The following is a 13,038-nucleotide window of genomic DNA, read 5'->3' as shown; positions in this document are numbered from 1 at the left end:
ACTCAATCCTTCCACCTCAAATTTGGTCTCCTTGCGCCCCCCCCCCCCCCTCCAACAGTCAACTGTTCCTCATTCACTCTCTCCTAATGTCTAAACCATTTCAGCACACCCTCCTCAGCTCTCAGTTATACTTTATCATCACGCATCTCTTACACATATTACTTACTCTGTCAAACCACCTCACGCAACGTACTGTCCTCAAACATTAGATTTCGAGCATCCACCCTCCTCCGCTCATCCTTATCTATAACCCATGCCTAGCATCAATGAAGTTGTTCTGCTATTCTTCAAACACCCATTTTCGCCCTCTCAGAAAACGACCTCTTATTCCACACATTCTTCAATATTCCCAGAACCTTCGCCCCCCTTATCCATCTCATGACACTTCCGCTTCTACGTTTTCATTTGTTGCCATGTCCACTCCCAGATATCTGAAACACTTCAGTTCCTCCAATTACTCTCCATTCAAACTTACCTCACCTAACCTGTCACGGCCTTGCTAAATATAAACATATTGGAAAGGATCATAATTTTGCGCGTGATCAAGCATATTCCTAAGAGTCCACGGGGAAAATGAAACACGATAAGTTCCCAAGTGCACTTCTGTGTAATAATCACATCAGGGGAGATACAAGAAAGATATGTCAGTTGATATACAACGAAGAGACGTAACTAGGACGCCATTTGGTAAACAAGCGAGTCCAAATATTCGCCATTTTCCGCGTCAGCGAAGTAGCGTCAAGAACAAATGACAGCCTCACAGGAGGGGAGGATTTCTAGCCCTCTGTCTCCCCTTCCAGTCGCATATGGCCTCAAGTACGAAGGAGAAACGTGCCACAACAGTCAGTAGTGCAGCTTAACGAGAGCCCCTGACCAACAACGTGAGCGTCAGACGCTGACATTTCGCCTAGAGTCCTGCCAATACCCTGGACGTGTGTGAAAGTCATGGCGTCCCCGAGTACACGAGCGTAATGATAAACCTGAGGCGACTGGAGGACGGGTTCCTGATCCTCATTCCAAGGACAATGCGGGACTGAGTACCACTGGTCGTCTGCAGAGGGTCCAATAACAATGCCAGAGGTTACGAGGTACGTCAGTGTCTTACGTAAGTCATAGGTGTCACGTGTTGTACACTGATAGAAATTGCATTTGCCACGTATTATACAACTCTAGATATTCAACAGCTATATACCCGTTACACTTGGAGTATTGTGCAACTTCAAAAATTCAGAATTTCGTTGAAAATGTTAAAGATATGACAACAGAACCTTTTTTCAAGATTGACCACTGATGCTAGGCACTTACTTTAACAAAAGCATCTCCAACGGTATATCTCAGTCAGGTAAATAAATGACATACTAATCCGTTTGCATTCATGGTACCACTCGAACAAGGATGAAAAGCAAATCTAATAACTATCAACGAAGTTTGCAAATGAACACACAAGTGGTAAAGTAAAACCAGTCCACTTGCCAGCAAGACATCTCTAGTTGCTAAAGTCCAGAGCTACCTGAATAACAATAGTGTGGGAAGAGAGAAACAACAGTCCTCCTAAAGACACATTGATGATAAGTGTTGAGGTTGTGGAGAGCAGCGTCGCGCAGGCACGCTAGGCTGCCCAGCTGGAAATCGCCTAAATGTCGATAGGGTTTGGGGTGGCAGCGGCACAGTGAGCTAGTAATACTGCGGCTGTCAAGTTCCTCTTCTTGGTTCATGCAATCTTTCTGTCTTACACACAGGCGAGTTGCAAACATTCAATTCACAAACACTACACATTCCACAAAACATCTGCTCACTCGACTTCAAATTTCGTTCTAAGAAATGCAATGCGCTAGCCTTGCCTAATAAAATCTCGGCATAAGTAATTAAAGTTAGATATTGGGTTCTGAATGTTGATCTTTCTCTACATACTGTAGAAACATGTAAATAAAATGTTTCACTGCACACACCAAATCGCTTGTGTTCGCAGTGTTAGAGAAAATTTCGTCGGAACCCGAGATCGGTGCACAAGGTACAACCAATTTATATTTCCCACAATCCACAGCAACAAGGAAGGTAAGAGAATATATGAGGTGGTCTAGCACTGCTAGTGAGGAATCACCCTATGGTTCCGGCTGTCCCTACTAGAAGCAGGTTCCTTCATACATCCGAACATAAGAACTAAGACCAGAGACGTAGGCCCAACTGTTGCTGACATACTACAGTCCTGCAGAAATATAAGAACCCGGCCAAACGGTGGTGGTACACTCAGGATGATGCAGGGGGCAGCCAGATCAGCCATCCCCTCTGATGAATGAATTATATGGGATTTTAACTACACGGAAACCATCCCACCAACATCCGAATCCTCACGAGAGAAGAGAGACATGGAGTCTAGTTCTTGGAATGTCCAACAAAACTACAACTATCAGTATGTCACTAACACAGAGGGGCAGACAACTTCAGCACTGGATGACCTGCTGGTCCAGTGCTATTTGGGGAGCTATTTGGACAAAAGCATCGCCATGATAGCTTGGGTTGTTCATGGTTTAGGTAATACCCAGTCCACTGCTGAACACCACGCTTGGAGAGGAAAAACAGCCTCGTATTGTCTAAACGTAACAACTGTTGACTCAGCAGGATTAATTAAACTGACCTGTCAGATCCATGTTGATAATCATGGGATAACCTGAGCAGATAGATCAAAACACTTTTGTACTTTAAAGGGTTGGTGTTATTCCAGGACCTCTTTCAGCTCCAAGGCTGCGGTAACTGATCAGATTATATATATATATATATATATATATATATATATATATATATATATATATATATATATATATAATCAAGCTCAAATGATTATAAAGTGGTCGTGTCGTACTTCTTACAAGTGATGCACCCACATAGCTACATACACAACCTCCGGGTTACAAACTCGGGAAGACGTCCACCAATTCAAGCCAGTTATTCTCAATTAGCTAATTTGCCTCCCACCCCTCTGTCCACCCATTCATAAATTCATTCATACTCCCACTCACGTATAAATTAAAAGTTCCCACACCCTCACTTAGCCAATCATCTCTCCCACACTTGACACCATAACTCTGGTATTAGATCAACCTTGAAAACATTTGTATTTTTTGCAGACTCTAGAATATGTACCAGTCACGCTGAAAACCATGATATACTTGTGGAAATTTAGTAAAAATCCTCAGAATCGTACTCGCGCGATCAGTCGATAACCTCATAACTTTACCTTGATATAACTTACCATGCAGCTAGAATGATTATCTGAACAATCCTCCCAAGTCATATTCATTCTTCATAAGATGGATGTAAAAGCCTCAGAAAAATTCAAAATGTCATACTTTATAGCAATTATTAGTTTGTAAAGGTGTGTGAAACACAAGATGTAGGGGTCACTAGCCCCTGCACTTCAACGAACAAAAACTAGTTTTCCCCGATGCAACCCAGACCGCTTTCGGCGATGCGGTTCATGATATTTCACCTGGTTTAGGGGAGCAGCCACACTTGCTAATAATTTTATCAACTTCATTTTAGTTGTGCAATTACGCATAATGGAGATCTGGGTTTTAAGTGGTGTAAAGAGATATACGGTTGACGGAGAAAGTGACAATGAAAGATGTAGGTCAGGGTGAACGCCTCAACCGAGGAGGCCTGTTTGCTATGATGGTTAGAGTCAGCTTAACCTCGTCTCTACATGGCTTAATTGCTACAATTAATGGGACACATCCGTCCCTCATTATGAGTCGCCACTCGTTATGTAACAAGTTCAAAGGTAACATTTAAAGGCGAAATTATATTGATCATATGAAAAAAATTGAACTACTTAATATTCGACTGACAACAACGGACTTACTCGTTAGCAACAAGCACTCGCTTAAAAGTTCAGTGCTAAAGACTGTACTTAACAGATTTTCATTCCCAAGAAAACACCGAATTTATCTTTATAATATTCATAATTATTCAACGAATGTAAATTTCCTCTTTTTTCCCGACACTTTTCAGAAAAAAAATTGAACCTCCCTCTCATATATCATTCCTCAATGGAAGTAGCTGCTGACTATATCTTTGAGCGCCACTATGAGCTCATAACACATATCCTTCTCAACCTATAAATCCAGAATTAGCTTATCTTGGCATACCTCTACATTTGTTGCAATGTGGTGTCTATAGCATTCAAGACGCTCGCACGTCACTCTTTATTTGTTGGTAAAATGTGCAAAATCATAATCAAATTTATGATTATGAAGCTTCGTTGCCATCAAGCCCCTTACTGGCCTCCTTCCAGAACCCCACCTTATATAAAGTCCGGCTATATGTGTGCGTGTTAGAAAGTGGAGGAGAATAAGATGAGGCAAATCTTGAAAAGTTGTATTCTGGCGTTCATTTTGATGCCAAAATTGAAGTTACTTTACGATCAAGGGAAATAATGCATAATATTCAACATTTCAATAGATTTCATGATTACAGTCCCAGACTACCCGGCGCCTAGTGGCACTAGCAGTCCCTTCCTCGCTCTAGGTCAGTGTTCATTTGTAACGCAGTTTTGCCATATGTTTGGTTCCCCACCCATTCAACTTTCCCCGTTTGGAGAGTTTGGTGTCTAAAATCTACTGAATTTGTTATTGTCGCTAAATAACATCAGATCCTTTTTATGAAATACCTTTCCCTTAAGCATTCGTGGTGTTCTAATAATAAATACTACAACCACGCTGATCATATAGGAAACTAACCAATGGCTTTGTATTTAATAACGCAAGATCTGTAATATAATCTCTTAGGTTAATCAATAGTTATAACAAATTGCGCAACAGACCAGGAGTATATTCAAAGAAAAAATATTTTAGAAACTGATGAATATCTTGAAAATTGGTTTGCTAGAGTGGCATCGCTGAAGCAAGCAAGCACACACACACAGCGTGGACATATTTCAACTTTAACACGGTATGTGGAGACGTTGTCGTGTGATGTTCCATACAAATTAGACATTTAACTACACGAATGATGAACAATTACGATATTTCAGAGAATTCTTACACACACACACACACACACACACACACACACACGGGACATCCCATTCTGATGCAGAAACTCGGCGCAGACGCTGTCCCCGAGTAAACAACAGCATTACCAACATGCCAACGCTGCAAACGCAGGGCTTAATAAACGTTAGCAAACTTGCGTGAAATACTTTTGCGTAGGACGAAAGCGAACACACGTTATCACATACGTCACTTAAGGGAATGAGATACGCTCAGACACGTGCGAGCATGCGCGAACACCTGGTTTGATACGTGGTTGAGGAAACCGAAGTAAATACGAATTAATTAGCATGGGATACAGTGAAAGGTCTCCATATTACCATCGAACAGCAAATAGGTTGCAGGAATCGATATAAGAAATACCAGGAGGGAGACATCTCTCTTAACCTGTTGCCAGAGTTTTATACCTAGTCTGAGAGGAGTCTCAGACAAACTGTCTACTGGCAAAGATTGGATTATCAGTAAATGAGGCTGACAAGGAAATCTTTAGGCTCTGTACATTTACAACATTCAGCATACTTATCTTCACCCCAGGGGAGGATGCATTTCGCAATGAACATTACATGTCTGCCGTTTCGGTCGGGTTAGTATTACTTCCTCGATTGTCTCATCTCTCCCAGTGCATGTTAACCTTTCAACCGCTTCGCCCAGTTTCCTGTGTATCTCCGTGTCATATCGGGTCTGTGTTCCTCTGTCACACCGTTGGTCTGATTCAAAATTTACTTCTTTAAATGTTTCGTCTTCCACTTTCGATATCAGTGTGATGTGATAAGTGAGCGCGCGCGCGCATGTATATGTGTGCGCTTGTGTGTGCGTGTTTATTTAATTGTATGTGGGATAGAGATCTACCCTCGATTCAGATTGTCAGCTTCCAGCGAGACAGCATCGACATAGAACACTGACAAACCTTTTGACCAAGTTCATTCCAGTGTAGCCTATTTTCTTACCACGGCATTTCATTATAACAGATTTGATTCACTATTCATTATATTCCTTGGTGGCTTCCATGATTTTTCCCCCGAATAATGTCCTGTTTTGAATTCAGGCAATATACCCTCGAACAGAGAACAAGGATAAATTGAAAAATTAAATCGAATCAACCCAATTTCAAAGGTACCAGATGTCTAATAACTACACGGTAAATCTTCCCTATTACAGGTTGTGCATATGATTGCTGGAGGCTACGGGTTTGCCAAGAGCAATTTTCGTGGTACACGAAAGAATGGGAACTTATGAACAAGTGTAGCATCGACCAGCTATGGTTACTGGTACCTTGGAGTCAAGCCAGGAGGGATTTAGAAAAGCGAAGAATCTTAAAAGCCATGGTGAAATTCAGCGAGATATTCAAATGTGAAAATTCCAATAGAACGAAGAAAGCAAAAGATTACAGTAGACCAAAATACTGGAGACGCCACAAATGGCATGATAGATGGTTCTGTTAGAACTGCAGAGAGGTCAGAGTGTTGGAGGTAGTAATGTCAGACAAAGCCATGTATTCAAATCTGAATAACCAGCTTGATGTGTCAAGAGATAATGGATGACCCATTCAGGCAATACAAATTGGGAATAGTAACTTGTGAAGAGCATAGTATCATTCCAAAGAACTCCAACAAATGTTATTGAAGGAACAATCTTGGTATATGGAGAAGTAAAACGCTTCTTATAAATGGAAAAGCACTGATAATGAGGCATTTTCATTGCAGAGAGACAGGGGGAATTTGGACACTCATGGTGATAGGGAGTTATGGAACCAAGTAGCTTGGAATAGCTTCAATAAAACCCTTAAGCAGTCGTGAAAAAAAAATGCGTGCCAACAGATGGCAGGTTTATTTCTTAAAGCCAAGCTGGTGGATCGGTGAAATAAAGTCACCTGAGAAGGAAGCCCTCAAGAAATTCATAAATACCAATAAACATGATATAGTTATGTAAATTTGCGTCGTGGAAATTATTTTACAAAGTAACGTCAATATAAAGCGTATATTGTTGAAAATAGCAACAGAAATCCTAGAGTTTTAGTTATGTTAGTAGCAAGACAATCATTACCCAGTCAACTGGGCCATTCATCACGGAAAACGGTGACTTCGTTCAAGACAACGAAGCCATATCAAAAATATCAAATGACTTGAAATCATTTGCGATCGAAGACAACCCATTTTCCAAATCCATATTTACCGTTTAGATAGGAGAATGTTCAACTAACAGAATTTGAAGATAAACAATAAGAGGACAAGGGCGAAAAATGACAAACCCTCGACTGCCCATTTCAGCAAGTCTCGTGTTACGCGGAAAGTTCCACGTGAATGCAAGTCTGCCAGTATAACATTATTCAGAGATAGAGAACAAGTCACTGCCCGGAAGTTATCTTCCAATTAGCTTAACGTTTGTTGTTGGAAAACTTATGGAAACTATAAATCGCGATAGAATTTGGATGACCGCCACTTTAACGACTTTCAGTATGGCTTCCGACGAAACCGCTAGTCTGTTGAAAATAAAGCAGTTTATGTCATCTACATAGATCTTAAAAAGCGTTTGATAAGGTTACGCATCAAAGATTACTAGCAAAAATAATGTCATGGCATTGATCATAAAGTACTACAGTAGATAGGATTTTATCTTATTGGTCGTAAAGTCACGATTTAAAAGTCAAGCCTCAGAGTGATAGAAGTGGAGTGCCACAAAGATCAGTCTTAGGACCGGCTCTCTTTCGCGTATATATCAATAATGGGCTGCATTGCATGATAATTCCCTGATGCAAAGCTGCGAAACAAGTCCACAAATGAACTTGAAAGTCTTCATCTTCAAACTTACAAACTAATGGACTGGGATCATAGATGGTAGATTAATTCTAATGACAAATTCAAGGTTTACATATGTGCATAAAAAAAGCTATGAATTATGTTGAACTGCAAATGGTAAATGAGAAAAAAGACTACGCTTAATCTCTGGTGACCTAAAACAAAGTATAAGTGATCAGAAACTGTAAAAAGCGAACATAGCTCTTTGATTCACAAGTCGGGCCTTCGAATCTAAACCCAGGGAAATCATCCTTACTCTACATTTCATTGATTTATCCCCACCTTGAATATTGTGTTCAGTTTTGGTCACCCAGCCAAAAAAAAAAAAAAAATGCGCAGCGTTAAGCTACCATGATGATACCCGGGCGAAAAACAAATCCCACGAGAAATTAAACGAATATTTAGCTTGAAGATAAAGCTAAAAGGTGATCTAATACAAGCATTCAAAATCATCAAAGTCTTTGGTAATCTTGACCTATCAAGACTCGATTCGTCCGATTCCTCTCCCAGTAATAGATTCAAACTCGTACGTACTTTTTCTTCAAGTTGTTGCAAGATAGAACGGTTGGAAGCAGAACTATAGATACTTTCAGAAGTGACAAATATTTCACAGTTACAACTTACATCACTAACGCCTCCTTAGTCATTAACAAATTGAAAGTTATTCTCGTCGAGTTATCTATACGTTCTAACTTTATACCACACTAATCAGTTTCTGATGTCCTCCACAATCACAAGCAGCCATGAATGGTCCCAATAATCTGTTGCCGTTTGAATTCCTTTGTATTCCCTTGCATAAAGCAAGAGCGCTTCGATATGTACGGCGGCAAGGATTCACACAGCACTAGCATCAACTGCAACGTGTAAAGAACAAAACGAGAATAACGGGCTAAGAAAAGAGGAACAAATGAACTTTGAAAAGAATACTGTGGACAAGGCATGGGAAAATCCAACACTTGTCAAGTTCGTCAGTTGTCAGTCAAGCAGCAGCTAATCAGGGGAAGGGATTCCCAGGGAAATACTTAAGAGGATGTAAGCATATGTGAAGAAAAAAAATCAAAAGTGTTTTTATAGTGTTATACACTATAGCCCCAGCACCAGTGACATGGAATGGAGAGGTTTTGGAATTCGTCGAAATATTTAGAAAAAAAATGTCAAGAAATACTAAAAGGACTTGACCCATGCAAGACTTGCGGTCCTGATGAAATTTCTTGTGCTTCAGAGGAGTGCATATGGACCACAAATTACTGTTCAAGATGTCACTGAAGAGAAGCATAGCGCCAAGGTAATGAAAAAGGACAAAGGTCATACCTACGTATAACAAAGGTGACCGAGAACAGACACTGAACACAGACTGGTCCCACGAACGAGTGTGGTGTGTGTAAGGTTCTGGAAAATATTAGAAATCAAGTGGATGACTGTCTGTGGAAGGGAAATTACTTAAGCATTATTTCAAGGAAAGGTGTCATGTGTAGCGAACACCTCAAGAACTTTACGAGAAATTGAGCTCAGTCCTGGACAAAAAGGAAGGCTGGGTGGACTTGTCCACGCGCGCACATACGAACGAGATTTAAGACAAATGCACAATGTTAAGAGACGGGGCAGCACGAACTCGTACGCGCGCGCGCGCGCGCACACACACACACAATTCTAAAGGTGCTGGGACTGAACAACCAGAGACCATAACATTAAATTAGAAACATTTAAGAAAAGTCCTTTGTGGTGCAAAATCAGTAGATAAATGTACCAAGTTCAACGATGAAATGGTAAATATGAACAGCAGAAAAAAATGGCTCAAGAGATGGGGTTCCATGTGTAAACTCCCTTCCCGTATAGTAACTACAACATACGTTAGTGGACGTGTGCGTGTACACAGAGGCTAACGCTATCGTATTTTAGATTTAGAATTATCTGCCGCGTCAATAGCGCAAGCGCGTATATCACGTTCTCACACGCCCACAACATGCGCAACACATACGTGTACAGGGCTGTGCATCCACGCGCGCCATAGATCCCGGCACGTAACACATACGTATCATGACGTGGTCTAGGTAGTGTCACCGATATCTGCATACTAGGATCACTTTACAACAACAAATGGCTACAAGTCATCTAACAAACTTCAAAAAATTATCTATACCTTTAATCGACATTTTATACGCATATTGCTTGAATACTTCCCACGTATTCCCTGCGTGCCGTAGAAGGCGACTGAAAGGAGGGAGCGGGGGGCTGGAAATCCTCCTCTAGTTTTTAATTTTCTAAAAGGAACAGAGAAGGGGGCCAAGTGAGGATTTCCCTCAAAGGCTCAGTCCTCTGTTTTTAACGCTACCTCGCTAACGCGGGAGATGGCGAATGGTATGAAAAAAAATGTATAAGTATGTATACGTTGAAATGTATAGGTATGTATATGTGCGTGTGTGGGCGTTTATGCATGTACATATGTATGTGGGTGGGTTGGGCCATTCTTTCGTGTTTCCTTGCGCTACCTCGCTAACGCGGGAGACAGCGACAAAGTATAATAAATAATGCTTGAACCCACCATATCATACAAAGGAAATAACTTATTCATAATTTGTTAATGAGCACTTCCGGCCGCCGATATATAGTGACGAACTAAGGTCACGGGAAATGTCAATAGTTTATGTTCTCAACTTTCACAACACAACTGGCGCTATGCGACGTTTTGGTTATATCGAATCAAGACGAGAGTCCAGCTGGTGACGGGGATGCACCAGGCCATAACCCAGGATATGTTTGGTCCTGGAAATATCCAACCAATACCTCTGTTGGTTCTATTGGTACACAAACCTACATTCACAAGTATGGCCACACCACTGAGGCAACTATGGCCACACCATCGCGGCAACTATGGCCACGCAACAATGGCCACACTAATCAGAGCTAATATGGCCACTCAATCACGGCAAGCACATTACAAACAGGTTATTGCGAAGTTGGTAGTTAGATAATACTACTGGTTTAATACCAAATATCTACCCTATAATCAAATGTACAATAGCTTGTGGTTACAAATAAATCATTTCGGCTACTAACTAGGAGAGTCTTATAGGTTGTTACTTGACAAGTATTACCTACTTTCACAATCTATATTTTCCGCTTTACCCAATAATGTTCACTAAACTGTTCTAAATCATATTCCGCAACTACTAAACATTACACAAGCGATGTGGGGTTGTCAAGAGCCAAGTACCAGAGTATTCAGTGAAAAAAAAAAGTGCTACACATGATCGTCCACCTGTTACACTGAGGTAGGCTAGGGTCTGAGTCAGAGCTCCACTGTTAACAGTAAGGCAAGATTGAATAGCCTTAACTTTTAATCCTACTTTCCCTGCGGTTCAGCGTGGCCTCTCCAATTGCCAGATTAATTTCTCGAAGAAAAGTGAATCGCTCTTTCCAATATTTTAGTTTCCCCTTTTCTAAAACTTGTAACATCGAAAACACCGCCAATAATATGAAACCAGCTCAGCTTGCGAGGAGCGAGAGGAATGAAACAGCTCTTTGGGGCAGTTGTTACGACATTTGACGCATGTTGCAAGTATATCTACCACAATATTGAAACAATATATCTCAGTCACTAGGGGAGAAAGTTTCCTCATACCTTAAAATTACAAGATTGAATCTATTCTTACCAAGAATTACTTAAACATTCAGACGATATGATTTATAAATCAACGTATTTTAAGGTCTACCAAATTACAACACGATTTATAATCGACTGGCATGAAAAAAATACTTCCAATCACCAGTATAGTTTATCACAGTCTTGGCTTAAAACCGCAACCTCTTGATTTCCCTGTCGTGCTACATCAGACAATTCCTTATCCACAAACTTCCACCACCTTCCTGCCAAGTGAACTCGACCTCCACAACCAACCTACATCAGCTTCAACATTCTGAAACGTCCCACAACCACAGTGTCGAAAGCTTCAGGTCCTATCGATGCAAAAACGAAATACAAATTAAATGCATTTTGGTAACGTTTTTATCATAGAAAAGTCTGGGAGTAAACTTATAAAGGAAATAAATGAGATGATCCAGCAAATTAGTGAATAGCCTGTTGCATATTACTGTTAAATGGGTAAACCCTTTATGGTTGAACTAACGATCCGAAAAGCAGGTCGAGTTGGTTTCTCTATACCGGCTGAGAAGGATTGTTCACATGTACGGATGATAATAGCTTTAATGTTCACACACTGTCCTCCTAGACGAAAAATATTCTTGGAACGTCATTTCAGTTATAGACCAGTGCAACGCCTGATTTCAATCATTTTTTTTATAATCATCAAAACTCGACCCACCAGCGGCGAGAGTCCTACCGGCTGAGACTGCTCGACCGACCCCACCAGCCACCCGGCACCCATCAGCCGATACAACCAACCTGTCCCAACTTTTCCTGATTATCAGAATACCAAAACCTTGAAAGACTAGCGAACCGGATGAATATCTCGGCCTAAAATAAAGTATGGCTTTTATATGCATATTTCTAATAAAAGATTAAAAGTTCCAAAAATATGTGTATTACCGTTTGATTTATATCTGTGACTCTGCTTGAGGCAAAACACCAACACTGGGTTCAGGTAAACTCTTGCACGATCAGGTGAAAGTGTCCAGGAATCCTGCCTGCCCTTCACCACTGATGCCTCCCAACAAATGTGCGCGACATTGCTCATCCAGGCCACGCCAACTACGAATCACCGCCAAGCAGGAACCATCCATAACTAGACACAATCTGTTGGGTAGTTTAAGATTCTTAAATGTCTCGTTCGTTTTCTTTCTTGACGTTTTCTGACGCTGTTGATTTACAAGATATGTGCATCTGCTAACCTTACAATACTGTATATTCCATTATTTTTTGCAAGAATTCAGAAGCAGCGAAACGTTTTTAAAGTGGGAGAGCCATGCATACCGAACACAGTTTATTCAACACACAAACACACACACACACACACACTGACCCGTGGACGTGGTCAGTTGTCCCCCCCCCCCTCTACTTCAAAAAAGTAAAGAGGACTCCTTGAGCAGGAATTAAGTTTTCATACATACATGATGTATCATAAGTAATTCTCTATTTCAGAATACATTCACCATATTTTTTCCCAATTAATTTTGATAAAACAGACCGTCTATGATAAAGTATGTGTTGAAATTTGTACTCATATACACATCACATT

At 40.8% G+C, this 13,038-nt stretch overlaps 1 protein-coding gene across 3 annotated transcripts in view; it reads right to left on the bottom strand.

Moving 5' to 3' along the window:
* Positions 1 to 12,552, bottom strand: part of Indy (I'm not dead yet) — a 143,100-nt gene extending 130,548 nt beyond the window's left edge. For 2 of the 3 annotated variants that reach the window (XM_071677554.1, XM_071677515.1), the window contains exon 1: positions 12,390 to 12,552. In XM_071677554.1, coding sequence (XP_071533655.1) covers positions 12,390 to 12,537 — 148 coding nt within the window. In that variant the 5' untranslated portion in view covers positions 12,538 to 12,552. Of the gene's footprint in view, positions 1 to 12,165; positions 12,277 to 12,389 lie in introns of those variants that run through there. The other variant, XM_071677545.1, reaches the window with a different exon arrangement.
* Positions 12,553 to 13,038: the final 486 nt, after the last annotated feature.

The sequence above is a fragment of the Panulirus ornatus genome, chromosome 2 (genome assembly GCF_036320965.1).
Source record: "Panulirus ornatus isolate Po-2019 chromosome 2, ASM3632096v1, whole genome shotgun sequence".
NCBI classification, from domain to species: domain Eukaryota; kingdom Metazoa; phylum Arthropoda; class Malacostraca; order Decapoda; family Palinuridae; genus Panulirus; species Panulirus ornatus.
This window is presented reverse-complemented; position numbering and strand designations above follow the sequence as displayed.